The sequence below is a fragment of the Eptatretus burgeri genome, chromosome 4, assembly GCF_056783735.1.
Source record: "Eptatretus burgeri isolate ZD-2024b chromosome 4, Ebu_testis_v1, whole genome shotgun sequence".
Classification (NCBI taxonomy): domain Eukaryota; kingdom Metazoa; phylum Chordata; class Myxini; order Myxiniformes; family Myxinidae; genus Eptatretus; species Eptatretus burgeri.
This window is the reverse complement of record NC_140964.1, coordinates 37747703-37775070: the sequence shown is the minus strand read 5'-3', so window position 1 is coordinate 37775070 and position 27368 is coordinate 37747703. Positions and strand designations below refer to the sequence as shown.

Genomic DNA, 27368 nt, shown 5'->3' with positions numbered 1-27368 from the left:
ATTTACATATTTAATGAGGCGAATCGGCATCATTTTAAATCATATGAATTATGTAAAGATTTCGACCAAATAAACAAATTAACATTACCATGGAACAATGCAAATGTGTGCAAAAGTTTGACGCTGTCGTGTTATCCGTTCTGGAGAAGAAGATGTTTTTAGGTTTTTGATAAAATCCAATATGGCCGCCATACCACGTGACCTACGTCATCAAATGTTTCATAGTATAAACTTCAGGTGGTGAGTAATTATCCTGTTAAGTTTCGTTCAATTTCATCCGACAGTTTTCCCTCCAGATCCGCCACAAAATCGGTCAGTAGAACATAAAAACGCCTTTAATAATACTGTTGTGGTTACCAGATTCGCAAACCACCATTCAGGTCCCTTAGGTGAGGTATCTCGGTAAGTGCATGTGTAGTTAGGCCCAAACCCGTTGTCTAGTGGGAATACATGTCATTTATACGTGCTGCGACTCTTCAGGATAGCCGTTTTTCTTTTACTATCTTTATTTTGGACCAATCGCCACCATCACAACCACAACATCAACCACCGACCACAACCACCGCTTCACCACAACCGCCACGACCTTTACCGTCACAACTCGCCACCATCGCATCGCCGTCGTCTCGCGCCACTCATGGGCACCGATGCTGGACTCGTGTAGGGCGCACGTTGAACAGCGTGTACAAAATCACGGATTTTCTGCTTCAAAAACGGATCCAAAACGACACACGCCCACTTTTTGCCGTCCAATCGGTGAGCGAGGGGCGGGTGGCCCCCGCCCCCAGGGCGATCGATATATGCAAATTTGTGGATCAAAAAGCCTTCACGCCCACTTTTTGTCGGGCCAATGGGGAGCGAGTTGAAAGGTCAAAGGGAGGGGGTCAAAGGCGAAGTTACGGGGGGATAAAAGGACGGTGTTCGTCAGTAAAAGGGAGTAGTAAGAAGTAGGAACGAGGAAGGAAGGAGTCGGAACGGGGAGTAAGAAGTCGGAACGAGGAAGAAGGGAGTCGTAAAGGTCGGAACGAGGCGAAGGAGAGTCGGAACGGAGGGGACGAGCTGTGGAGAGGCGGCGAGTCGGACGAAGGGTGCTCGCGTCGTGCAAGGAGCTGCGCGCCCGAGGGAGGCCGGCAGCGCGACCTGGCCGAGGTGGAGACGCTCGTCGCACATAATAAAGATCCTCTATACCCCGAGCATCAGCAACCCCCCTCCTGTTTCCCCCCGCGCTGAGATAGTGCGACCAAGGGGGCCCCGTTCCCACCCCCCTGCCAGGCACTGTCCACGAGGCCCGCGGGTTGCGGGGCCATCGCCGCTCCGCGTCTCATCACCAGACGGGTAGGCCCGACCAGGTCTCGGCCCCAGGCCTACCTCATTCTTGAGGGTATTTCTTTCCCTTGGTTTTGGGTATGTGTTGTCGGCGCCGTCCGTGAAGTAGAATTGTATAAGTGTTGCCGTGTGCTCGGTAGTCGGTATTAGCTCTGCACTGTGTTTTCACTTTTATGTTTGCTTTTTATGTAAATGGAATTGTGTTTTCTTTTTTTTTGTGTGCATTTGGTGGAATTGTATTTGTGTGCTTCCCGTGTGCCGAGAATAAATGTGCTTTATTGTTGAACTGTTCTCCCGCTTCGCTTCGTCTTTTCCCCATTGAACCCCCATCTTGCTTCACGTAAAGGGTTGGTAGTGGGCTGAGTACGCCCGATAATTAATCGAACCGTCGAGGTCGACGATAACACCGCTCGGTTATTCTGATAGTACGGAACGGGTCGCTTAAGTGGCCCGTGTCCGAAGTCGACCTGCGGCGAGGTGCGATCGCCCGGTCTACCCTCCGCGTGGGTACTTAGGTAGTTCGAATTTGGCGAGCAACCCTATCCCACGCGGGGGCTGATTGGCTCGATCGCGGTGAGACCGAAAGGTCCACCCGTGACTGGTTCCCGGCGTTAGTCCGAGAGGGTCACGACTGGATTGTCCGTCCGGTGGGCGACGTGCCGCGATTCGAGTTACGTGGCCGTTCGCACGCCGGCGGGCGCGAAAACCGTAACACTGGTGTCAGGTCGTGCGATACAAATTCATCGCCCTCCTCGCGGCACTGGTATTGGAGAGCGGGACAACAGGCTCTCCTGTCTCCAGCGAAATTCACGGGAATCGGTCCAGGGGTGAGAGAAGCGACCCCCGATTCCCTCCAAATTACGAGCGAGCAAATTAACCCTTCACGAGAAGCAAGATGGCGTCTCAAGGCGAGCGGGAGCCGGGGGTATTAGAAATGTATATGTGTAATAATGTAGAGTCCATGGCCCAGGATGGAATCCCCGAGCAGGAAATGTTGATTGTGCAGGAACACGGACTCGCCCAACTGAACCCAGGGCCCGAGGTGGGTGCGGCCGCGGTGTATGACACCTTCCCCCCCCTCTCCACCAAAACCCTTGCTAAAACGGTTCAGCTGAGTGCATCCAACATGGCCCAGCTATGCGCCATGCTGGCGGCAATGAACGAAAAGATGAATGCGAAAATGATCGAAAAAATGGATGCAAACACAAATGAAATGAAAAACGAAATGAAAGGCATGAACGAAAAGATGGATGCGAATGCACAACAAATAATCGAAAAGATGGATACAAACGCAAATGAAATTATAAACGAAATGAAAGGCATGAACAAGCACATGAAGGAAGAAACGAAAAAGCTCCGGGGTGAGACGCAGAACATGGGCCGATGCCTGCAGGCGGGCATGAGGGCCGTGACCGGGGAGCTGGGAATGGCGACTCCACGTGTGGGAGCAAACGAGCTGGAAGGGGGTGCAACGGCTAACATGCCCGCGGTGGAGGCGGGTAAAAAAATAATTCGGGGGGCGTGTTGGGCGAGGGTCGTGACAGAGGAATCGACGGTGACCAAAAGGGAAAAATTAAATGGGGAGACCAAAACGTGTGAGACGAGACACGAGGTGACGACAACAGAAATAATAGTTGAGACAAGGGAGGTAAAGGGTGAAGAGTTGGCAGAGACACGGGAGATGGGAACGATAGAGGGAAGACTACACGATGAAGACGGGGTAAGTGACGCGCACGCACACACGGAGGTAGTGGAGGACAATGGGGTTGAGCTCGCGGAGCGTGTTGGGACCCGGTGCGAGCACCTGGATGGCCTCCTCCAGGAACGAGGGGAGGGAGTATGCCCCCTTGAGGCGAGTCACGACCAGGTGAGTTCGGTCGTGTTTTGCGAGGTTGAGGGGACGAGTGCTGTGGACAGGTGCACGGAGAGCTTGGGGGGTATAGAGGCCCCGGAGACCCTTGTGGGGACACGAATCCCCAGTATGGTTGTCCCTGTGTGTGTGAGTGAAACGGCCAGTATGAGTGAGGCACCACGTGTGAGTGGTGTGGTGGCGATGGTGCCAGAGTGCGTGCTTCCCAGCACGCCGTGTGTGGATGAGGCACAGCGGTTGAGTGCCCTCGCGTGTGTGGGTGAGGCACCGCGGGTGAGTGCCCCCGCGCGAGTGAATGGAGCACCACGTGTGAGTAGTATGGTTTGTGTGAGTAGTGAGGCACGCGTGAGTGAACGGCCGTGTGCAAGGTCGCTGTGTGCCAGGGAGACCGTGTGTGTGAGAGAGCGGTATGAGAGGGAGATGTCGGTTGGCATGCGGGAGCACGCAGCCGCGTCTCCCGGTGTGAGTTTAATGGTGTGGACTGTGTGCGTCGTGACACGCAGGTATGCTTGTGTGGAATGGCGACGGAGACGGCGACATGGGAGAAGCGAAAGCCGGGTAGCGGCTGTAGTTGTTTCGAGGACCGTGCCGGGTTCACCCAGCAGTGAGCACGCGGTTCGTGCTGTGCAACGCACGAGACCACCACGTGCTCGCTTGCGAGAGTGAAGTCCCGGTCCGGAAACGCACGCGGTGGATTTGCCGATCCCGCGGACGGACAAAGTTTAGGCAGGTAAATGGATTTGGACCGGACGGGTTCTCCACGCGATCGTGTGTGTGAAGCTCCAACGGGCAAAGCACATGTGTTCGCGTGGGAAACCCCTCGAGACGTGGGGCTTGTTTTTTTTTTTGCGCACGGTGACGTCATGGCTGCACGTGTGGTTGGAATCCGGCAGGAGGGGAATCTCTGCCGGATGGTCCCGTCCAAGGAGGGACGAGGAACACGTGCAGCTGCATGACGTCACGGGCAGGTGCAAAGTGCGCGAGCTCTGAGTTGCCGCGCAGGTGCTGGGCATGAAAAAAAAAAAAAAAGGGAAAAACAAGCCTCACTTTCGGGTGCAAAGGATTCCTGGGCAAGGGGTGAAAGACCCCCTTACCTGGGCACAGGATGGAAACTAGTTAGGGGGAAGGGTTAGCTTAGCTAGACCGACTCCATGGGGCAGGGGTAAGTCCTCATGGAGTCCGTGGAATGGATTAGTTAGAGGGATTGTAGCCAGATTTAGGTGGGGAAATAAAATGAATTTTTGAGTTAGGAGACAGAGACAGACTTATGAATGTGTAGAGGGGACGTAGCTTAGCTACGTAGTGTTAAAAGGAACGTGCTGTAGTTTAAGGGACGACGTGGGAGCACGAGTTAGTTAGGGGATGTAGTTAGAAGGATGGTAGAGTTCAGTGGTGTGTGTGTTGAAGAGTTGGTGAGTTGTGAGGTGAGTACATGGTGAGTGAGTGAGGCCAGCGGGTCTGTGTGTGTGGAGTGAATGGGGAATGCATGGTGCGATGAGTGATTGGGGGGAGGAGTGACTCCCGCCCAAGGGACCCCGGGGTCAGTGTAGAGTGAGTTGGGGTGTTAGTCAAATTGAAAAATGGAGGTCGTTTTGCTGTTGGTGGGAAAGTAGGCTCGAGACCCATTTGGAGGGGTGCAGGAGCCCTGTTGACGGGCTTGGGAGCGTGGCTGCGAAAGGTGAGTATCGCTGAGTGGGTACCCCGGGCACCAGGCTAGTCGGCCGCGGTAGGCCATGGGCCCATGGGGGCCGGGATAGAGTAGTGGGCACGGGTGCGCCTGCTTGGTGCGGGGGCCCGGGCGCCATTAGCCGCGTGGGCAGTGCAGTGGGCACGGGTGACCCTCGGAAAGGGGCCCGGGAGGCCGGCCTGCCACGTGTGCGTTTCAGGGGAGGTGCCATGGGGGGCACTCCCCGGTGTTAGGGAGCTGGTAGGCTCGGAGGCAGTGTAGTGCCCGGGGTGCCATAGCGGGAGAATCGGCAGAGGGTCGTGCCTGCCAAAGTGAGCCACGTGTCCCAGCCAGGAGACCGTGTGAGGGCACGGAGAGAAAATTGGGGCGAGGCCCGAAATTGTAAGGACACCAACACAGGCGACGGGAATCTGGGTTTATAGAACCAATAGTTTAAGCGAGAGGCGCTTGTTGAAAGCCCCGGGTAGTTTAAGAGTTAATGGTTAGGGTAGATTAGGAGATGTACCCCTCCGCACCATCCATCCCCTCGCTGTCGTTGTGGGCCGCTGGACCCACTTTGGTTAGATCGCCGAACTCTGGGGAGGCCATTCTGAGGCTTCGTTGGGCCTCGACACAGGACGTTAGCTCTCCCTTGTTCCCCTCCGGGAAGGGAACGTAGGGGTTGGGAGTAGGCTAGGTGACAGGATAGGTTAGCCGAACAAGGACGATAAAGGGGGTTAGGGGACGATTTATAGTGGGAAAATAAAAGTAAAAATGAATAAAAAAATAAGTTGGGGCTAAATTGGGGTTTGACAAATTAAGGGAGTGGGTATGTACAGTGACAGGCAAAGGCGATAGGTGGGAGGGAGACAGGTAGGTAGGTCCGAGCCCGCCTTCCAAGTGGCCAGCACCACCGCACTCCCTCCACCAACTTCCACTGACGGCAAAAGCTGGCCAGCTTCATCTGCTGGCTGTTTTTCTGCAAGGCCTGTGCCGGCCAGTTCATCTGCTGGCCGTGTTTTGCGTCAAGGTCTGTGCCGGCCAGTTCATCTGCCGGCTGTGTTTGCCTGCAGCAGCCTTCTTCTGCGGGCTGTGTTTGCCTGCTCACCTTTGCCATGCCATGCCCACTGCCCACGTTCACCAGCCCCGTTCAATTTTTGCTTTGCCCCCCCCTGTTCATTTCCATGTGCGCCAGGATCGTAAAAGCAACAGTTTGCAAGCTGCAAGAACTGCCCTGTTGGCAGCTACAACACGGGCCTGCAGTGGCGGCCCGTGCACCGTGTTTGTGTTCATGCATCCATTCGTTGTGCTCATTGCGTGTGCCACTTGAGCTGGCACGGAGACTACGTTTGTGCGGCCCATGCACCGTTGTGGTTCACTGAGTTCAGTTCAAAAGGGAAGGCCTTGGACTGCGTGTGAGCAGCCAGCCACGTTCCCTGTCACCTGCATTGTTTGAGTCAGAGACTGCATGTGGGCAGCCTGGCTCCCTGCGAACTGCTTTTCTTTTGCAGAGTTCAATGATCCTGGGCCATGGTTTAGTGTAAAATTTGTAAGTTAAGGTTAAGATGTACTGTAAATATGAGTGCGCCCCCGGCATGTATGTCTTAGCGCCGGCAATTTTATTTAAGTCGTCCGTGTGAGTGAGTTTGTTTAGATAGTTACGCAGCACTCAGGTTATTTATTTTGGGGACACGAATACCATGAATGTCGCACTCAGGGATCCGTAGGTAAAATGTACTAGAGGAAAACTACACATGATGGCACACGAAAATTTGACGACTCGGGACGAGTCTGTAAAAAGGGAAGGGGGTAGTGTTGTGGTTACCAGATTCGCAAACCACCATTCAGGTCCCTTAGGTGAGGTATCTCGGTAAGTGCATGTGTAGTTAGGCCCAAACCCGTTGTCTAGTGGGAATACATGTCATTTATACGTGCTGCGACTCTTCAGGATAGCCGTTTTTCTTTTACTATCTTTATTTTGGACCAATCGCCACCATCACAACCACAACATCAACCACCGACCACAACCACCGCTTCACCACAACCGCCACGACCTTTACCGTCACAACTCGCCACCATCGCATCGCCGTCGTCTCGCGCCACTCATGGGCACCGATGCTGGACTCGTGTAGGGCGCACGTTGAACAGCGTGTACAAAATCACGGATTTTCTGCTTCAAAAACGGATCCAAAACGACACACGCCCACTTTTTGCCGTCCAATCGGTGAGCGAGGGCGACTGCCCCCGCCCCCAGGGCGATCGATATATGCAAATTTGTGGATCAAAAAGCCTTCACGCCCACTTTTTGTCGGGCCAATGGGGAGCGAGTTGAAAGGTCAAAGGGAGGGGGTCAAAGGCGAAGTTACGGGGGGATAAAAGGACGGTGTTCGTCAGTAAAAGGAGTAGTAAGAAGTCGGAACGAGGAAGGAAGGAGTCGGAACGGGTAGTAAGAAGTCGGAACGAGGAAGAAGGGAGTCGTAAAGGTCGGAACGAGGCGAAGGAGAGTCGGAACGGAGGGGACGAGCTGTGGAGAGGCGGCGAGTCGGACGAAGGGTGCTCGCGTCGTGCAAGGAGCTGCGCGCCCGAGGGAGGCCGGCAGCGCGACCTGGCCGAGGTGGAGACGCTCGTCGCACATAATAAAGATCCTCTATACCCCGAGCATCAGCAACCCCCCTCCTGTTTCCCCCCGCGCTGAGATAGTGCGACCAAGGGGGCCCCGTTCCCACCCCCTGCCAGGCACTGTCCACGAGGCCCGCGGGTTGCGGGCCTTCGCCGCTCCGCGTCTCCTCACCAGACGGGTAGGCCCGACCAGGTCTCGGCCCCAGGCCTACCTCATTCTTGAGGTTATTACTTTCCTTTGGTTTTGGGTATGTGTTGTCGGCGCCGTCCGTGAAGTAGAATTGTATAAGTGTTGCCGTGTGCTCGGTAGTCGGTATTAGCTCTGCACTGTGTTTTCACTTTTATGTTTGCTTTTGTGTAAATGCAATTGTGTTTTATTTTTTTTGGGTGCATTTGGTGGAATTGTATTTGTGTGCTTCCCGTGTGCCGAGAATAAATGTGCTTTATTGTTGAACTGTTCTCCCGCTTCGCTTCGTCTTTTTCCTCCATTGAACCCCCATCTTGCTTCACGTAAAGGGTTGGTAGTGGGCTGAGTACGCCCGATAATTAATCGAACCGTCGAGGTCGACGATAACACCGCTCGGTTATTCTGATAGTACGGAACGGGTCGCTTAAGTGGCCCGTGTCCGAAGTCGACCTGCGGCGAGGTGCGATCGCCCGGTCTACCCTCCGCGTGGGTACTTAGGTAGTTCGAATTTGGCGAGCAACCCTATCCCACGCGGGGGCTGATTGGCTCGATCGCGGTGAGACCGAAAGGTCCACCCGTGACTGGTTCCCGGCGTTAGTCCGAGAGGGTCACGACTGGATTGTCCGTCCGGTGGGCGACGTGCCGCGATTCGAGTTACGTGGCCGTTCGCACGCCGGCGGGCGCGAAGACCGCAACAATACTAACGATTTCAATAGAGCTTCAGCCATGCTTGAAGCCCTAATAATAATAATACTAACGAATTCAATAGGGCTTCAGCCATTTGGCTTGAAGCCCTAAAAACAAAACAGAACTTGGAATATAGCTTTTAACCCTGAGAAACTGAAATCACTGTCTCTGTCTGTGATCTCTCGGTCTTATACCGCCTCCTTTTCTGATCTTGCACTCTCTGTACTTTGTCCCCCTCCCCCGACCCCCACCCCACAGGTTTATACCATCAAATCCATTCTCGTGAAACTCGCAAAATCCTGAATCGCTGCTCACCTCCACCTATTTATTCCTCTTTTTTTTCCCCTACCTGTGGAAAACAAACTTCCACACTCTCATTCTTCCCTCCAGGTGTTCAAACTAACTGTTCATCACCATCTCAGATCATCCCCCATCCAAAGCCATGATATTTGACCCCATGAACTGCACCTCTTTCCTTCCTCAGAGTTTGCTTCTGTATCGATCTTGTTCACCCCTTGTGTTCTCACTGACCCCTCAACTTTACCCACACATCAGTTTGTCTGTCTCCATGTGTCTTCTCCCCTGACACTACTGTTAGCATTTGCCCCCTCTCTTTCTGCCAACCGGGCATCCTCCGCCGTGTTATGTTGTATCCTGATCTATTCAGTGTAGTAGCTCTTCTACGAGCCTTCACTCTAGATACACAAAAAATAAATAATATATTTTTTTAAAGAGCTGCACCACATCACAGTAGAAGCAGCAACAACAAAAGCACCACAACCAATATGCACATGAAAGTTGATAATGCAAATGCCATTCCACATGAAGTTAGGATTATGTATTATCTCATCCACCTTTATAAATATTTGGAAAGGGCAAGCAAGCATATATTATGACAACGGTACACAATGGGAACTGCAAAAATAAATGTATCCAAAGAGAAAGAAAATATTAAACAAAGTAAAAGCAATTGAAACACAAGCCATACCACTTACCATTTTGCTGCTATTCTACTTGGAAATGGGAGGGAAAGAAGAAGAAGAAGACAAAATATAAAGAGGTAAAATAGCCTAGAGTCAGCATTTCAGAAGGTTGAAACATCAGGAAGGGAAATAAGAATGCCAAAAAGAGGTTTAAAGAAATCAGTAAAGATAAAAAAAAAACATAACTAGATCGGAGAGTAACAGAGGGATATTGAGGATACAGCCCTACATTCACAATTGGACTTTTAAAAGTGCTTATACATCCTTTATACAAACTCTAATGTAACACACAAAAGAAGAGACATTTCCCAATGGGAGGAAAAGCCAATTAAACTTTTAGCAACAACAAAGGCATAAAAAGAGAGTATTGCGTGGCTCACGATTCGTTTTCACCGTGCAAAAAGAAACAAAAAGTATATATATAAAAAACCTTCAAGATCAGACAGCATTCATTGTTGGACACTGCAGGATAACAAGTGTACAAGTATCACCGTTTCTGAAAAAAAACTTTACTTCTATTCTTCTCTTTGGCATTTAAAACTATTTTCAGTTTATATCACTGATGACATTACCTACAAAAGGGGAATTTTTAGAGGGACAATTCAAGTGAGCAGTCCCTCGGATGGACATCAAGCTGGGTGTCCAGGTCTCTTTCCTCGCATTAGTGGGCAATAAAGATCCCAAGGTATGTCTTGTGAGGAGTCGGTGTTATTGCCAGGGACCCTGAACAAATTACAAATTCCTGTGCAAATCAGATTGTCGGACATGGCCAGAAAGCTTCCCTGGGTGACCCCATAGCTATTGGGATTTACTTGGGATAATCTTACGGTGTATTTATACACAAAAATATGGAATTCTTGAAAATTGGGCAACAGTTACGACATTCGATTCTCATATTCATTGAGGAAACATTGACCCAAACGCAACATCAAGCTGGATCAAAGATCTACACAAACATGCGATGCAATAAATATGGCTGCTGCATCATGCTGTGTGGAAGAAGAAAAAAAAAAAAACCAAGGGAAAATTACTGGCCAGAAGTCTTGAGCATTACTATACATGATACACTTTGATAAAGAGCAGTAAAGAGAAGGTGAGGATTTCCCAAAGCACACCACATGTTCAAACAAATAACATAAATGATGGGAATCAAGAAGCTAAGTTTTACAATGGCCTCTATCTCCCCAAAATAAAGTTACATTAATTGTGCGAAGCCATTAAGCAACATCAGAACATCAGATGTACACTGTAGAACGTGTAATTCTATGGGCATCTGCAATATGTTTGGGGTCTATGTCTTTTTGTATACAAAGTCTCAGCTTGTGGAAAAGCAAGGTGATAGAGGGTGGAAGGCAAGGCGGCAGTGGGACATGAACACAAGGTGATGAATGAACCGAAAGATGAAAAAGAAGAGGGAAGGAAACATAGCAACCTCCAAGTATATGGGCAGGGTTCAGGGAAGATTAATGAAGGTATAAAATATCACAAGTATAAATGGAAGATGACCAGAGATGGTGGTGGTGTACTGCCAAGTTGAAGCCCTCGGGGAAAGAATAGGATTTAATAGACCTAAGGAAGGTTTGTTCCACCATGGAGTTAAGAAAGGAACAAAGAAGAGGAGGTGAGCAGTGAGCATAGATTTTATGAGTTTCACAATGAGAGGGTTGCTGGAAGAACAAGTGTGACCTGGAAGGACAGATTAATGAAAGAAGAGAAGGACCAAAACCTGTGAGCAGAGGCAGTAGAAAACAGAAACCACAAAGCTGTCTGCAATTCGAGAGCAGCAAGTCCTGTGCTTCTGCTTCTTTGTGGGAGATGCCAACGCCAAGAGTTTGGATAGCACAGAATCCAGGAGAGACGTGTGTGAAGTTGGAGCACAGGCCATAAGGGAGAATAGTACTCCAATGAGATAGACAGCCAGACCTTGTAGGCTGAGAGAAGATCAGGTTTGCACATAAAATACTTGACACAATTTGGGGCTGGCTTTCTCTGCCCAAGAGAAGTCCAGAAGTTTGAGAAAACTAACCTCTAGTTCATTGTGATTGCTCACCGTAGCACATTATAATCTAATTAAACAATTTTATATATTTCCTCTGCCGCCAAAGTTCGACAGAGGTAATGTATTCATCCCCTTCTGACTGTGAGCAGGATATCCCAAAACATTATGGACGGATTCGGACGAAACTTGGTGGACACGTTGGATGTTTGACAAGGACATTTTTGGTGAAGATGTGGATCAGGATATGATATTTGCCTCTGCCACCAAAGCTGAAGGAGGTTGTTTTCACCCCTCTCTGTCTGTTTATCTGTCTGCCTGTGTGCAGGATATCTCAAAAAGTTGTGGACGGATTCAGATGAAACTTTGTGGACAGGTTGGGTGTGTGACAAGGACAAATTGATTCGATTTTGGTGATGATACAAATTTGGATCTGGATATGAGAATCATTTAATTCTTAAAATGATTCTTCACTGTTGAGAGATGGGGCTTAAAAACGATTATATATCAAAAAGTTATTAGGTCCAACATGTTGTAGATCAGGCATTACGTGGTGGAGGTATGCGCTCGACTGAGTGCTCTTCTAGTTGTTTTTTTAAAGCATTTCTTCAACATTGTATTGGTGAAGAACGTTGTCAGATTATGACAAAACTTAGTAGATGAGTGGGTTAGATTTCAAAAACAAGCTGTTGTCAGATTATGATTAAGGTCTGGATACAGATCCGACCTTCCAGTGGGATACAAAACGTAAACTGTTCAGCTTGGTGGAGGTATACCCTTTACAGAGTGGCATTCTGGTTTTTCAAAGGTAATTACTAAATGATGACATAAAATAGCCTTCTGTTTATACAATTTTATGGAGTACAACCTTTTTTTAAAATATGCAAGCCCATGTGGTGCTTTTGTACATCATGCAATGATCCCGTCATTAAACCACCTCACAAGATAAAAGGACCGTTAACCACCTCACAAGATAAAAACCACACCACCCAACTCATTCATGTCATACTGGGTTTTGAGTTTTCGAAATGATGAAATTGACACTTACTATTCTCTCCAGGTAACATTTCCTGGAAGCGCATCCCTTCACTGTGTTTCTGCCTCAATATCACGCTGTTAGTACAAACACAATCCTTGGACATCCCACAAGATGCTGCAAAGTTTTATTTCATGGGATTTAAAGCTCTACGATATTCCAAGTGATTATAAGGGTTCATCGGTCTGTTAGGTCTGCACAGCTGTTAAAGCACTCCAGACTGTACCATACAAGCTGCAATATGGAGAGCATTCTCCAATTTACTTGCCATGTGCCTGTTTGCTATTAATTTCTGAACACATGTAACATTACAAGTTGCAGAGGAAGATGATGATTGACAAAAAAAATTAGACTTTTTTATACGTCCAAGAAAAACATGTATTTTGACAGTTAAAAAGTTGTCCATCATAGGTAGTTCTAGCAAGGAGCAGCCAAAATAAACCGAATCAAACATCCGTTGATATGCAGTCGATTCAAAATTTTGTGGTGGTCAAACGTGCCTGGAAGGAATACAATTCACCAACAATCAGGCTCCCCCAAATATGGATCTGAAAGATTATTTTATGAAAATAAAAACAAACACAGGCACACCAGCTTCTCCCTTTCGGTGAAACCTCTGGAACCAATGTCGTGGCTATATACAATCTGCCAAAGATGAAGCAAATATAAACATTAGCTCTTATACGAGCCTCGACAAGGTATACAAAACAAAACAAAAAACAAACAAACATGTACAAGTAGGTTAGGTAAGAGGAGGAGGAATGGGGGGGAGGGGTACTTATTCAAATACCACTGTAAACAGGTGACTTCAGGATGCCATCACCCTCTTCCTGAGTTTCTTTCATAGCTCGAGTGACTAATCAAAGGATTGTGAAATTAGCACATACAGTACTTGTACTGTCAAGCTTTTCCAAACTCATTAGGTGACTGGAGTAATTATAAAGTTGCATGACTCAATTGGAATGGAATTCATGGCTCTTTTGGTTTGCTAATCAACAAAAGTGCCCTGGCTTGAAACAGGAGTGCACAAATCATGTAGCAGCCGCACACCAGTGACAGACATCAAGGGTAAAGGGACACTTGTTCATCACGTATTATCAACGAACGTATTACGGAGTGAGGGCAATATAGCCGGCTGATTAAACATTACAATGACGAACCAAGTTTACTCATCCGAGCAAACACAGCCCGTTAGATGGAGTCCAAAGCGTGAAGCCGCCTCATCGGAACGTGGGCAGACATCGAGAAAAGGATCCAAACCTCAAAAGACCCCTCACCTTTATCTCGATATTGCCCACTTTGGTGGTGGATCGGATGATTGGTCGGCCCACCAGTGCTGGGAAGATGTGCTCGGGGAAGTTTGAGCCCGCATATCCACACTTCACAAACTGCAGACCAACGAGCAGAGAAAAAAATTATTAATCACTTTGTAAGATAATTAAAAATTAAAAATCGAGAGCAATGAATAATGAAAATAAAACCCTTGGCAAATCTCCGACACCATCCTCACCTTTATAACAGCAAAAGGGGAAATAATGTTACAAATCTGGAAGCCATCGCAGACAACAGCCAGAGTTCCCGGCGATCAGTTATCTCGGTAAGTATGTGTTTATAGTTAGGGTCCCATCCCTTATGTCTAAATGGGAATTTCATGTGTGCACTGTGGGTTTTTTATTTATTACTTATTTACAACAACAGTGGCACCGTCGCCTCGCTCCACCGACGCCATACCGCACGTATTTCTGGCTGCGGACGTGGGTGGGACCCCTCGCTCCAGAGCCGACTCCGCCCATGAGGGCAAGGGGAGGCCAATTCATCCAATCAGGAGTCTCATCGCCTCAGATCGGGACTCAACCCAGAAGAGTGGGAGTTGCCCCGGCTACTGTGGGCTTGTCCAATGAGGGACGGCCAGCGAATCGCGCAACGCAACCGTCCAATCAGGAGGTGAGTGGCCAGGGAAGAAATCCCTCCCACCTCTAGAGAAGTTGAGTGATCGGCGCGTTCTGTCTGGCTGACTGGGTCTGCCTCGCCTGGTGTTGTTTGAGCCGTGGAAGCTTTTTGAGGCAGTGGGTTGGAGTCCCGTCACTGGACAAGCTCAACCAGACCGCACGAGACGGACAGGTGCAAGTGCAAACTCTTGCCCTCAGCTCGCCTTCCCTCCATTTATTTTGGGTGTGTGCGTATGTGTCTGTGTGGCCGTCTATAAGTAGCAATTAAGTGCCTTGTACATTACTTGCATTCCTTCTTGATAGTCGGTTTAACTCTGCCCTTTTTGTGCTCCCCTGCCCCATTATAAATAAACCCCGATTGTTCAATGTACCAGCTCGTTGTCTGTCACTTTCTTTCATTGGTTTAGCACGGTGCGTATTGGGAATTAGGGAGGCCTTGTTGCTGTAATTGTTCATTTGGACCGACGGATCTTGGTAATCCCCGCTCGGTTTACACCCAGATCGGGCTCGGTAAACGGCCCGTTCCACCCGAGGTCCGTCGAGGGTGTGGTTTTCCCCTGTAGTTAGACAACGTGGTTACTTCTAGGTATATTGAAATTAGGCAATTAACCCTACCCCACGCCGTCGAAATATTAGCAACCATGGTCCGCTGAGGGACCCGTGACCTTTTGGACTTATCCGAGAGTCACGACCTAAATTCCGGTGTGTTCGGTGGAGACGACCCTACTGCTCCCCCTAGTGGTCGTTTATCGCCACCGAACGCCGGACCACAACAATAAAACAGGAAGATTGGCCGAAATTAAATGAAATAAAACAATCTTTGCCTCCAGAAAGAGATTCTTCATTTGCCATCCTGTCGTCACAGGTGGACCGACCAACACCATACGGGTGAGGAGATGCAACCACGAAATAACCACAACCCGATATCGGTATTTCCACCACGCAAACATACCTATCAATTGTACCTGTAAATAAACACCACAACCGGTAACAACATCAAACCATCGGGTGATTGGCAGCCGGCGCACGGTCACGCGCATCGTACGTTTGTCGTGTCGTCCGCACGATGCACGGGCACGAATAACGAGCTGCACGAGAGAAAATAAAATAAACCATCCCGAACGGGCGGCGGCCGGTCGCTCACCCCGGTCCCGTTGTCGCAAACGACCACCTTTCTTCCGTGTCCGTCCATGACTGGCCGGGAGATGGAATGAGCGAAGTGAATTCGGTTTGCCGGCGATGACGATGATGACGATGATGACGATGATGACGATGATGACGATGATGACGATGATGATGACGATGATGACGATGATGACGATGATGACGATGATGACGATGATGACGAGATGATGATGATGATGAAGATGATGAAGAACTAAAGAAGGAGTGCATGAGATGAGAGAAGGACCTATTGTAAAATGGTTTCACCACCATTAAATTAATTTCAACCTGATGGAGGATCTGCTGCGACTGTCTGAGGATGAATGTATATTTATCGTAAAGAGCGGATTAATAGGTGAAAGAGAAATTGGGTGTCAAAGAACGTTTGTGAAGATATTGAACAATGTGTTGAAGAAGGAGGTCCAGGTATTATGTGGTAGAGATCTGTGTGTAAAGTGGGGATGCGCATGGGGATACGTATTTAAGGACGAAATGTCCACCTGGCAATGCCGTGGATCAGCACCCAAACCGCGCAGTGCGAAATATAAATATACTGTAGTACCATGGAATTACAAAAATGTAAGATAAAAATATATTAAACGGAATAATAACGATCTGATGAACAATCCGCACGAAAAAAAAAATAATAAAGAAGAACGATTTAATGAAGAACTAAACTATGTAGGAATAAATATATACAACCGTAAAAGCGATATAATTTGCTACATAAAGGTTATTGCGATATAAATTACCAATAACAGATTTTTACATTCCAAATTTGAGTCACAGAAAACAAAAATGGATAATTATGAAAACATCTCGACAGCGTCCATTGTTATACACCGCTCATTATGACTTGTTGAACTTTGCTTGTGAAAACAGAAATTAAAGTATGGAAAATATTACAAAACAGATCAACAAATGTCTCGTACAGCATGAACAGTGTGGTATAAGAAAAAAAAATACTTCACTTGAAGAAACGATACATTTGATATAAATAAGGTATTGCATGTATGTTTTGATGTAGTACGGCGTGTGTGTGTGTGTGTGTGTGTGTGTGTGTGTGTGTGTGTGTGTGTGTGTGTGTGTGTGTGTGTGTGTGTGTGTGTGTGTGTGTGTGTGTGTGTGTGTGTGTGTGTGTGTGTGTGTGTGTGTGTGTGTGTGTGTGTGTGAGAGAGAGAGAGAGAGAGAGAGAGAGAGAGAGAGAGAGAGAGAGAGAGAGAGAGATATATATAAAAAAAAAACACATTAGATAATAATAATTTAATTTTTCCACGTGCCTTTAAAAACAAGATGATTCATGTCATTCGGCGTTTCCTAAGTCATAAATATATATTTTTTACATTTATTGATATATTGCTTTTTTTTCTATAAGATTTATGGAAAAGCGGTGACTTTTCAAAACATGCAATTCAACAACCGTTATTACAACAAATTGCAATCCGAAGGATACAGGCAGGAAAACGCAAGCGTCAATTTGTGTTTTTGATTTTTCAACAATTTGTGAATGTATACGGTTGTAAAATGTGAGGCGGTGAAACGGTGTTTACCTCACGTGCGGTGTATAGGTGTACCACGCGAGCAAGGTTGGTTCTTTCCTCGTAGTTGAAAGTCAGGAATAAAAAAACCAATCTTCTCTCATTTATAATACCGTTGACCGCACCACTGATCTTACAATGAAAGCAATATTAATTATCCCTAACAGGCGATCTATACGGACACCTTAAACCTGGGGTCCTTTTAAACCCGGTTCCAAGCTAAACCCGGTTCAGTTGGGCGGGTTGAGCTTGTGATTGCTTTGTTAATTTTGGAACAATAACTCGGATTATTTATAAGTTGAACTGTATAGTTATCCCTACATTGTAAACGTAGAATATGTAACCCGTTATTAAAAATTTGTGTCGATGCAACATCAGAACTGGGAAAGTTGACAACGATAATGAAATGTTTATAAACATGACCAAGACAACATCGAGACGCTGATGAACCATATTCCGAATCGAGGCTGAGAAACTAGGAGGAGAAGAATGAGGGTCGTCGCTTTAGTGAGGTAGTGAGGAGTAAATTATATTCATGCTTAATACGAACTCGTTATGACAATGTTGTGCAAGGTTGTGTAACAATTTTTTCTGTTCCCTTTTACTACTTTATGCTCGATCTCGTGCCTTTTTTTATACTTTTTGGTTTATTCCTTTGTTTCATTCTCTCTTTGCCGATAGTGGGTGTGTTCCCTTACTAAGCAGCTTGCCAGCGCTTATCAAGCCGGCCGTTCTTTCGTTTCGAAGGGAGCTCTTGCTTGAGTGCTTAAGCCGCTTGGTGAGCGCTCTACACTCTCAATCGAATGCAGCCTGTGGCTGCTGGTTGCATCATTGATTGGGACGCGGCGATTCCGCTGATGCAGTATCCCCCTTACCACATATTACGGGGACAGGTGGGATGCGCGTGAGTACACTGGTACTCATTTTGCCGACCTCGGAAGGATGACAGGCTGAGTCAACCTCCTGGTGTATCTTAATTCAGCGGCCAACGGGACTTGAACTCAGGACCCGAGGATCCCAAGCCACCACCCTAACCACTAAGCCAACACCAGGCTTAGCGCTCTACAAGAAACTTGATAACTGAACACACCCTTTAAGGTAATTGTGTGAACTTTGTATTGTAAATCTTTCCCCCCCCCTTCCTTTTTTGTTTCGCGGGCGCCAGCAGTGACCACTATTTTCGTTGTGTCTGTGTGTCTGTCTGTCTGTTTGTGACTCTCTCCTGAGCATAGCTCCGTGACGTTTGATGCGATCTTGATGAAACTTGGACACAAGCTAGATATCATGGTCTAGTTGTGTCTTTATGAGGGGCGTCCCACGCCCCTTGTGGGCGGAGCCACGCCCACTTAAACTTTTTATTCATCTTTTTTTTTTCTCGATTTTTTTTTCTCGCAATTTCATTTCCTAGAAGCTGTGCGTAATGTCCATAAGTACAACATATTTTAAAAATCCGATTTGATTTGGTCAATTTTGACGGAAGAGATAGGTTTTTACGGTAGGGCTTCCTCAAAAGCCTCCACGAACTCAATTGTGGCATTGTTCAATAAGTGGCACAACGGATCGTACGAAATTTTGTCGTAGTCGACCCATAAAATATTTGTCGTGGCCAGATCATGCAACATGCCCGAAATCTATTTCAAGTGGTCACAAGGGCTACGACACATTAAAGATGGTTTGGCGATGGGGACGCGACAGAAAAAAAAAAGGTGTGTCGCAAGTCAGTCGTGCGACAGTCGTGGGACCATCGTGAGTTGTCAGGGGGCTGTTTTTCACGTGATCGGGTCGTGGTTCACCCGTGGCCAGATCATGCAACATGCCCGAAATCTATATCGAGTGGTCACAAGGGCTACGACACATTAAAGATGGTTTGGCGATGGGGACGCGACAGAAAAAAAAAAAGGTGTGTCGCAAGTCAGTCGTGGGACCATCGTGAGTTGTCAGGGGGCTGTTTTTCACGTGATCGGGTCGTGGTTCACCCGTGGGATGCGCGTGAGACAGTCGTGCGACAGTCGTAAGATTGTTTGACTAAAAAAACTTTCTTCTGGTATCCACGACAAAATATTTATCGCACGACAGTCGCAAGACATAGATACCACAAAAAATAGTCGAGCAAAAAAGGTGCATGTCCAATTTTGCCTCACGACGGCAAGTCGATGCCACGATGCTCAAAATTTCGTAGGACTGTCTTGCGACGACCCCCGATGACCCACGATTTGCCCAAATTTTCCGTCGTGGCACAAATGCGTCGTGGGTTTGTTGTGACCAAGCCTGAATGCCCGCGAACCATCGTCGCCTCCCGGCTTGTCCCTTTTTTTCCATTTCTTGTGCTTCTATATCTTGCTGGTGATACTACAATGTAAAAACATCAAATCTTACTTATTATGACCAGACATTTTTGTCTTGGGGTCAAACTATTGTACATATGTATCCTTGTAACGAACTTGTTTTATCATTAGGGTACCATTAGCCTTACAGGCTGTGGTACCCTATTGTTTCTGTTCAGATTATTTTTTGTTATTACTCTTTGTTCCATTTTGGTCCCTTTTTTTTTTTTTCTTTTTTTTTTTTTAATTTTTTTTTTTTTCTCGACGATTTCCTTAAACATGTTTTCTCAGCAACGACTTGTCCCATTAACACTAAATTTTAACCATCGCTGCGACCACTCATGCAGAATTTTTTTAATATGATTATGATGTCATAGGTCACATGGGGTGGCAGCCATGTTGGAAAAATGGAAACATTTTGGACATCTTCTCTGGAACTGCTTGCTGGAAAAAATTGAAACATGGCTCATTGTGAAGACCTCCACAAGCGATATAAGTGGTGTTAACGTGGCGTCATCATTGAAGTGGTATCCCGGTGAAAATTGGACATGTAGAATGCTGCACCCCATCAGAATGCAAATTTTGAGGTTCATCTTGGGAAAGATGTGAACACAAAAATATTTTTCGAGAAAAAGAGCAATCAGATTGCAGATTGCAAGTCCTCATCAGGACTTCTTTTGAGTGGTGTATCTCTGTTGGTTTTAGGGTAAATCCAAGATGGTTGCCAAACCATGCGACCTATGATATGATATATGTGCGAACCTTTTGTTCCTCATGGACAGGCAGTCATACGTGTAAAGTTTTGCCTCTTTGTTGAGCCACTTCAGAGATGTTTGATGGGTTTTTTTTAATTTTATTTTTAACAATATGGCTGCTGAATCACGTGACTAATGATGTTATGAATTATTTTTTTTTCTTTCTATGGACCATTTTATCCCAAGATGACCCTCAAAATTTTTCATACTGATCAGATTTGGCATTCTACATATGCAATTATGACGTTATAATGAGGGCACCTATGACGTCACAAAAAAATTACTCATTCCCCATGAGGAGTACTTGCTATGTGCCAAGTTTCAATTTTTTTCCTTGGTGCAATTTCAGAGATAGAAGTCCATAGTTTTTCTGTTTTTTTTTCAATATGGCTGTCACACCATGTGACCCATGATGTCATAATTATTCTACATGAGTAGTTGCACCAATGGTGAAAATTTCGTCTCAATCCGACAAGTGTTTGTGAGGAAAAACACGAAAGTTCTGTGTGGACAAACAAACAGACAAAGAAACAGACCCAAATGCAATACCCTCTCCTCTGTAAGGGTAATAATGATGTCATCCGTCACGTGGTTTGGCAGCCATATTGTCTTTTTTTCAAAAAGGAAAAAGTTCTTCTTTTCCAGAACCGCTTTCAAAATCGAAGTGAAACTGCACACAAATGATCGATTTGACATGCTGAATAAAGTTTGACAACTATGACATCATAGGTCACATGGTCTGGCAGCCATCTTGGATTTACCCTCAAACCTTCAAAAATCTTCTTCTCCAGAATGGCTAAACAGATTGGGAAGGGGAAACCACACAAATGTTCCTCATGACTTGGGGATACTAGAGTGATAAAGAAAAATTGGTAGGTCACATGGTTCGGCGGCCATATTGGATTAAAGAAAAATATTTCATGTTTTCTCTGGAACTGCTTTTCCATTCGAAGTGAAATTTGGAAAATACAGTATCTACCACGATTGATTGCTGCTGCATACACTGTGAAAATGATGACGTCATAGGTCATGTGGTGTGGCAGTGATTATTGGATAGAAAAACGAACCATATCTGATCAAAAGAAAATGTCACACACATAATCCTATACCCAATCAATGGGCAGAGTTCAAATTTTCAATGCCACAGGTCACATGGTGTGGCAGCCATGTTCGTTTGAAAACCAAAACTTTAGAATTGGTTTTCTCCGAAACAGCTTAATGCATTGATATGAGTCACACCACATTGCATGGAGCAAGGGGAGAGGATCATAACTGCAAAGTTTTGAATTGATAGCTGAAGCCGTTTCTGAAATATAATTAATTTATTTTCCATGAAACCAATGTGGCTGCCAAACCATGTGACTGATGACATAATTGTTAAATCAAATATACACTGTCCAGCTAGGGGAGTGCATCATTTGGTAACTTACTTGGTAACTTACTGAGGAATGGGTAGGGATAGGGGACGTTTCCCAATGGTGGGGACAAATCGCAGAGAGAGCAGGGGGGGGGGCGAGGCTGGAGAGGAGACGGTAGAAGACAGAAAGACCACCGACCAGCCTGCGGTGATTGAGTGAGAGGCCCAAAGACTCAGCCTCATTGCAGGAAATGCCAATGATCCGAAATGCATTGGTTTCCACAGCGTAAAGCCAAGAAAGGTGGGAGGCAGGAGCACCAGCCCAGAGGGGAGAGCAGTACTCCATCAGGCTGTGGACAAAAGCTTTGTAGGTGGGCCGAGGAAGGACTTTGCACAACGGAGGATTCCCAGTCGGCGACTGGCTTTGGAGGCGAGGTTTGAAATGTGTCTTTCCAAGGAAAGGTCATGGCAGATAGTGAGACCCAGAAGCTTGAAAGAAAGGACTTCTTCCAGAGGATTGTTGAGAAAGTGGATGGGAGGTGGGGGGCGGGGTTCTAAACGGTCCTTTTGGGGAGACATAGTGAGAGTGTGAGATTTGTCCAGATTGAAAGACGTGTTCCATGTGTTGGACCAGTTTGTGATTTTATCCAGATCTGCAGTGAGCGAAGAAGCTGCTGCTTGCCGGTCTAATGGATGACCGATGGTACGGCAGAGGGTGGAGTCATCAGCAAAGAGATATAGAGGATTTTCCAGAGAGTCAGAGAGATCATTGATGAAAACCAGAAAAAGAACAGGGCCCAGAATGCTACAATGAAGAACTCCAGCCTGGACAGGAAGAGGGGATGAAAGAACTCCATTTAGGGCCAAATGTTGACTATGACAGGAGAGGAAGTCTGCGAGCCATGAGTGGAGATGGCCTTGGATACCATAGGAAGAGAGTTTGGTGAGCAGGTCAGGGTGCCAGACTGTGTCAAAAGACGTGATATGTCCAGGGATATGGCTCGGATTTCCTGTCTGGCATTGAGGACCTCCATCCATTGTTGGGAGAGCAGAAGCAGCATATCCAGGGTTGAGTGACCTGGTCTGAAACCAAATTGATAATCGGAAATCAAGCCATTGGAGAAGAGGAAGAATTTAATGTCTGAAGCGATGATGGATTCCATAACCTTGCTGATGATTGGGAGAAGGCTGATTGGTCTGTAGTTGCAGGGATCTGTTTTTGCACCTTTTTTATCCAGGGCAATAATGTTTATAACTCCAACGAGGTGTTTTGCATGTTTTATTTTCAACGGTCGCAGCAGCAGTCGAAAATACACCGCCCAATGAATGTACATGCTTACTTGATTGCCTAAGCCACTTGGCGAGCTCTCTACAAGGAATGTGAAACATCACAAGCAATTACCCTTGGTAACTTACTGAGGAATGGGTAGGGATAGGATGTGAGTCTGGAGGCACTGGGGTGGGAGGCAGAAAAGGTGGGGTGGGAGGAAGAGGAAGATGATTATGAATAACTGCGAGGTCATGTGATTTGGTGGCTATATTAGATTGAAGGGAAAAAAATAAATAATGTTTTCAGTGAGTAAAGAGGACGTTGTCGGTCAGGTGTCTGATCGAAGCGGGGTTGTATAAAAGTGGGTGGGGTGGTTGGGGTAGCATGGTACCTGACCATAACTGCTCGCAGTTATAAGTATAGTGCCTCCAGTTATTATTATTATTATTGTTATTCCTGCATCTTAAGTCAAATGTCACATTTGTTCCTCCAGATCGTGAAGGACTTTGACATAAAACGTTCCCAGCCTTGCCTACCCCACAATATAGTGTTAATACGGGCAATTAAAAAGTAGTAGTATGCCATTGTACACTACATCTTTTGGGTGGTTCCCTCACATGCTGTACGTTTTCCTCCAATAAGGTGCAACTTTGGACTTTTAAACTAAAAACACTGTTCCCCATGCCCATTCAGCTTAGCCAATCTTTGGAAATGGGTTATAAAACTATAATCTACAGTTAACTATAAAACTACTAGATGGTATGATGGAAAAATTGTTTGTAAACCCCTCGTTTTTGCATCCACGATTACAGTGACAACCCCATTTGGTTAAGAGTCATCTTGTGCCCTGAAATGTTCGGGCTTACCCAAACAAAACTGACGTTTGGTTATATGTGAGATTCAGTGAAAAGTTGTTGTTTTTTAATTCTATTTTATTTTCTCTCCCCTAAAACTTGAAGGAATGGTCATGTTCCAGCAAGTTTCAATTTTATGTACCCAGTTGGTGAATATTTCTGATGCCTTTGGAATAATCATGTTTTTATCTCTGAAACATTTTGAAAATGGGAAAACTCTTTGACAGTCCTCATATAATAATTATACTGGCATCGTTGTGGTATACCTTCATGTGGTTGTTATCATATGTGGATGACTTGAGTAAGTTGTGCTTTCTATTTTTACAGTGGAGGAAAAGATAGCTGTTACAATATGATGTGCTCTATTAAAGCAGGACACAACATCGTCGCGTTGGCCAACTTGAAACCTCAGGACAATGGTGAGTATTTTTATTTATTTACTTATTTATTTTGACCTTTCCTTAAGAGTATTTTGTATTTTGTGATATCAGTTCATTAGCTTCACGTGTGGCTCTCCAGACGAACTCGACAGCTACATGTACCAAACGGTTGGACACCAGGCGATCGAGCTGTATGCAGAAGCAATGGCCTTACCATTGTATCGACGTACAATCCACGGTTCTGCCATGGTCACGGCTCAGGAATACGTGGTGCATCCTGGAGATGAAGTCGAAGACCTTTTTGAACTCCTGAAAGAAGTCAAGGTGGAAATTTTGAGAGAGTTTATGTAATATTTATTACTTCGCTTGTAGCAAATGCAACCCATTGCTTCGCTTATGGGATATTAAGGGTGGGGTGGGGGGGAGGGGGGAGAGAGACAGAGACATAGATCAGTGTTGGAGAGAGGTGAGGGATTCCAGCAGATGTGACGCCCAGTTTTATCGTCCATCCGAGAGACGACACACACATTAATGAATCACCCTACCTGTGAAACACCGGGATGACAGTTTATTGCTGGGTCGGGATTTGAATCCAGGCTACACAGAGTGAGCATGCATACCTCTCCGCTTTCCTACCATGGTGTGGTGATTCCTTACTTCATACTTGAAAATGTTTTTTTTCTCCTTGTGATCATAAAATTTATTTTGCATTCCTACCTCCAGTGTCAAACTGCTGTATCCCCATTGAAACTTGTAAAACACGCACCAAGTGGCTTCACCAAGCACTCCACGAAATGGTTGACGAAACTTTTAAAAGCGAAATGTTTTATTTTTATTTGTATTTATCTGTGGTAGTGACAGGTCGTATAATGGAAGATCATACAAAAGAGAAAACGTCATGGAAAATAAAAGTTTACATTTTCAGTGAGCCAGCCACCGCCTGTTGCACCGCAGAACAACACGTGTCTAAGAAAGCATGCGAGTGACCCCTGAACTTTGTTCAAGTCGATTAATGTATAGTATTCAGCGATGGTGCGACAAAATAGCTTGATTGGCACGCGAGTAGCAATCGCCGAACCGCCATATTAAACATACACCTCCCGGAGATGCCCGTAATGTCAAATAAATCCGAATTGGACAAATGAACACTCTTTTTAGGAGTAAGAACTGCTTGTTCTTACTCTTGTTCTGGAGCTTAAAATTTTGTAATTCTGCTTAGTTTAAGTGATTCTCACAGTGATTGTATGTGAGGAAATAAAATAAAGCAAAGAACGCTGACGTCTCCGGGCATTTATAAGCATTGCAATGTACCCAGCAATTCATAACTATGATGAACAGGCATTCGATAATATGAGTGAGGAAAGTGAAGAAAAAATAAATTATCCTTAAGAAATCATTGCGGCCTGTTCTAAGTCAAGGCGTGGGTGAGCAGGCCAAAAAAAAACTTGGTGGCTTCAGACCCCAGAGAGGTTACCTAGGATATGCTTTCAGACCCTATAGAGAGCGCTGACCAAGGATGCGCCTGATAAGGGTTATAATTAAATATGTCCATTAATTATCTTCAAAAAGGGTGTTTTATTTAACTCAAACACCCAATTTTCAGGCATGCATTTCCTTGAAGTTTTATTAGTATGCATGCAAAGTTTCAGGCTGCTAGATTTCATGGACTTGGAGTTATGGAGGAGACACACTGACACGCACACACACATTTATTAGTATAGATTACAATTAACTAGTTATGTAAGGAGAGTCAGGTTTTATTGTCAAGTCAAGCCAGATTACATCTGGGACTTGCTACAGGTATCATGTAAACCTGTACTAATGTGTTTCATAGTCTAGTTGGCAGCGACTAAACCATCTCCCCCACTCAGTTTTCTGGTGAGGAGGGTCTATGCATATGGACACCCAGCAAGATTAAAAACAAAACCTCTCAAAGGGCGGAGGAGCTGCTAGTGAACCAACGATCATCCATTTCTTGTGTCCAACTGTGTCTGTGGACATTCTCCTGCAGTTGGGTTACTTTCTTTGGGAGGTTGGTGGCAGGATTTGCACTCCGGCCACTGCAAAACACTTCGTTATGCAAAACCCACAAATGCAAAGAAAACTAAAAGTCCACTCCGTGGAAGTACCTCCTTTGCTGCTGCTCTTCAGAGGGCAGCTCAACGGATGAATGGATTAGGGCAAAGTCTTTGGGACCCCCATTCCTTGATGATGGGAGGAAAAGCACGGGGTAAACTTCCTGGGTCGGATTGCAGTGGTGTGTGGCGGAGTGGTGCTGAGGTGTCGTCTCCCAGATGGTGGCCTCCTTGGGGTAACCTGAGGCGGTCCCTATGGGTGGGTGCCTGGAATGTCGTATCCCGAAGAGAGGATGATCCCTGTCTCTGTTATCTGAGCTCAAGCTTTTGAAAATCGGTATTGCAGCACTCTGAGGTCCGGAGACCGGATAGTTGCAAGATCATGGCAGGTGGTTACACCTACTATTGGTCTGGTCACTCTGATGTTTACCATGCCCAAGGAGTTGCTGTAGCTGTGTCCAACAAGCTGACTCCATTGATAATTGAGATTACACCGATCAATGTGTGCATTATAAGACTAAGGATTCGTCACTCCTTCGGTGTCATTTCCCTGGTCTCTGTATATGCACCGACTGAGGCGAGTGATCTCACCGTGAAGGACGCGTTCTATGCCAGGCTCGAGTTTGGTTGACTCGTGCTCCAGGCGACATACTCTTCTAGTCTTGGGTGATTTCACTGCATCGACTGGAACTGATAGGGATGGTTTTGAGACATGTGTTGGTCCCCTTGGGTCTGGAACTGTGAACCAGAATAGCAATAAGTTCCTTGACTTTGCAAGAAATCATGGACTGAGGGTGGCCGGTTCATCGTTTCAGTACCCACAGGCTCATCGCTTACCTGGGTATTCCAATGCTGGTGGTGTGGCAAAGGAGACTGGTGGTATGACAATGCTGGTGATGTGACCATTTCCTCGTTGACAGTTGTTGGAGGATGATCTAGACCTGCAGGGTCTACCAGAGTGCTCAGTTCCTCAATACCGACCATAGGCTTGTTGAAGCAACTCTGAAGTTTCAGCTTAAATCTGGAAGAATGGTACCATCCCAGCCTCGGCTGGATGTTGGCAAGCTCAAGGATGAGATGGGAGCTGAGGAGTTTGCGAACAGGCTGAGTGGGTATTTGGGGGTTCTGGGTGCTTTGGGGGATCCTGAAGAGTTGTAAAGTGCCTCAAGACTGCTCTGGGGGATCCTGATGAGTTGTGGAGTGCCTCAAGACCACCATCCTTCATGTAACCCATGGATGTCTTGGAACTCACCTTAAGGTGAAGAAGAATTTTATCTCTCAAGGGACACTGGATACCATTGACCAGAGTTGCAGGCCCAGGCTTAATGGCAG

General features: G+C 46.4%; 2 protein-coding genes across 19 annotated transcripts in view; one reads left to right on the top strand and one right to left on the bottom strand.

Annotated features, from left to right (window-relative positions):
* Positions 1 to 27368, bottom strand: part of LOC147027828 (actin-related protein 2) — a 115389-nt gene that overhangs the window by 42816 nt on the left and 45205 nt on the right. The window contains exons 1-4 of one of the 16 annotated variants that reach the window (XM_085877464.1): positions 15668 to 15977; positions 15464 to 15583; positions 13648 to 13758; positions 9351 to 9365 (exon numbers count right to left, since the gene is read on the bottom strand). In XM_085877464.1, coding sequence (XP_085733590.1) covers positions 9351 to 9365; positions 13648 to 13758; positions 15464 to 15511 — 174 coding nt within the window. In that variant the 5' untranslated portion in view covers positions 15512 to 15583; positions 15668 to 15977. Of the gene's footprint in view, positions 1 to 9350; positions 9366 to 13647; positions 13759 to 15271; positions 15436 to 15463; positions 15978 to 16454; positions 16473 to 17033; positions 17053 to 27368 lie in introns of those variants that run through there. The other 15 variants (XM_085877465.1, XM_085877471.1, XM_085877470.1 and 12 more) reach the window with 15 other exon arrangements.
* The window catches only part of DPH6 (diphthamine biosynthesis 6), a 45688-nt gene continuing 35535 nt past the window's right edge, over positions 17216 to 27368 (top strand). The window contains exons 1-5 of one of the 3 annotated variants that reach the window (XM_085877480.1): positions 17216 to 17533; positions 17703 to 17799; positions 17915 to 18119; positions 23909 to 24000; positions 24101 to 24285. In XM_085877480.1, the coding sequence (XP_085733606.1) occupies positions 23934 to 24000; positions 24101 to 24285 (252 nt within the window). In that variant the 5' untranslated portion in view covers positions 17216 to 17533; positions 17703 to 17799; positions 17915 to 18119; positions 23909 to 23933. Of the gene's footprint in view, positions 17534 to 17702; positions 18120 to 23908; positions 24001 to 24100; positions 24286 to 27368 lie in introns of all 3 variants that reach the window. The other 2 variants (XM_085877479.1, XM_085877478.1) reach the window with 2 other exon arrangements.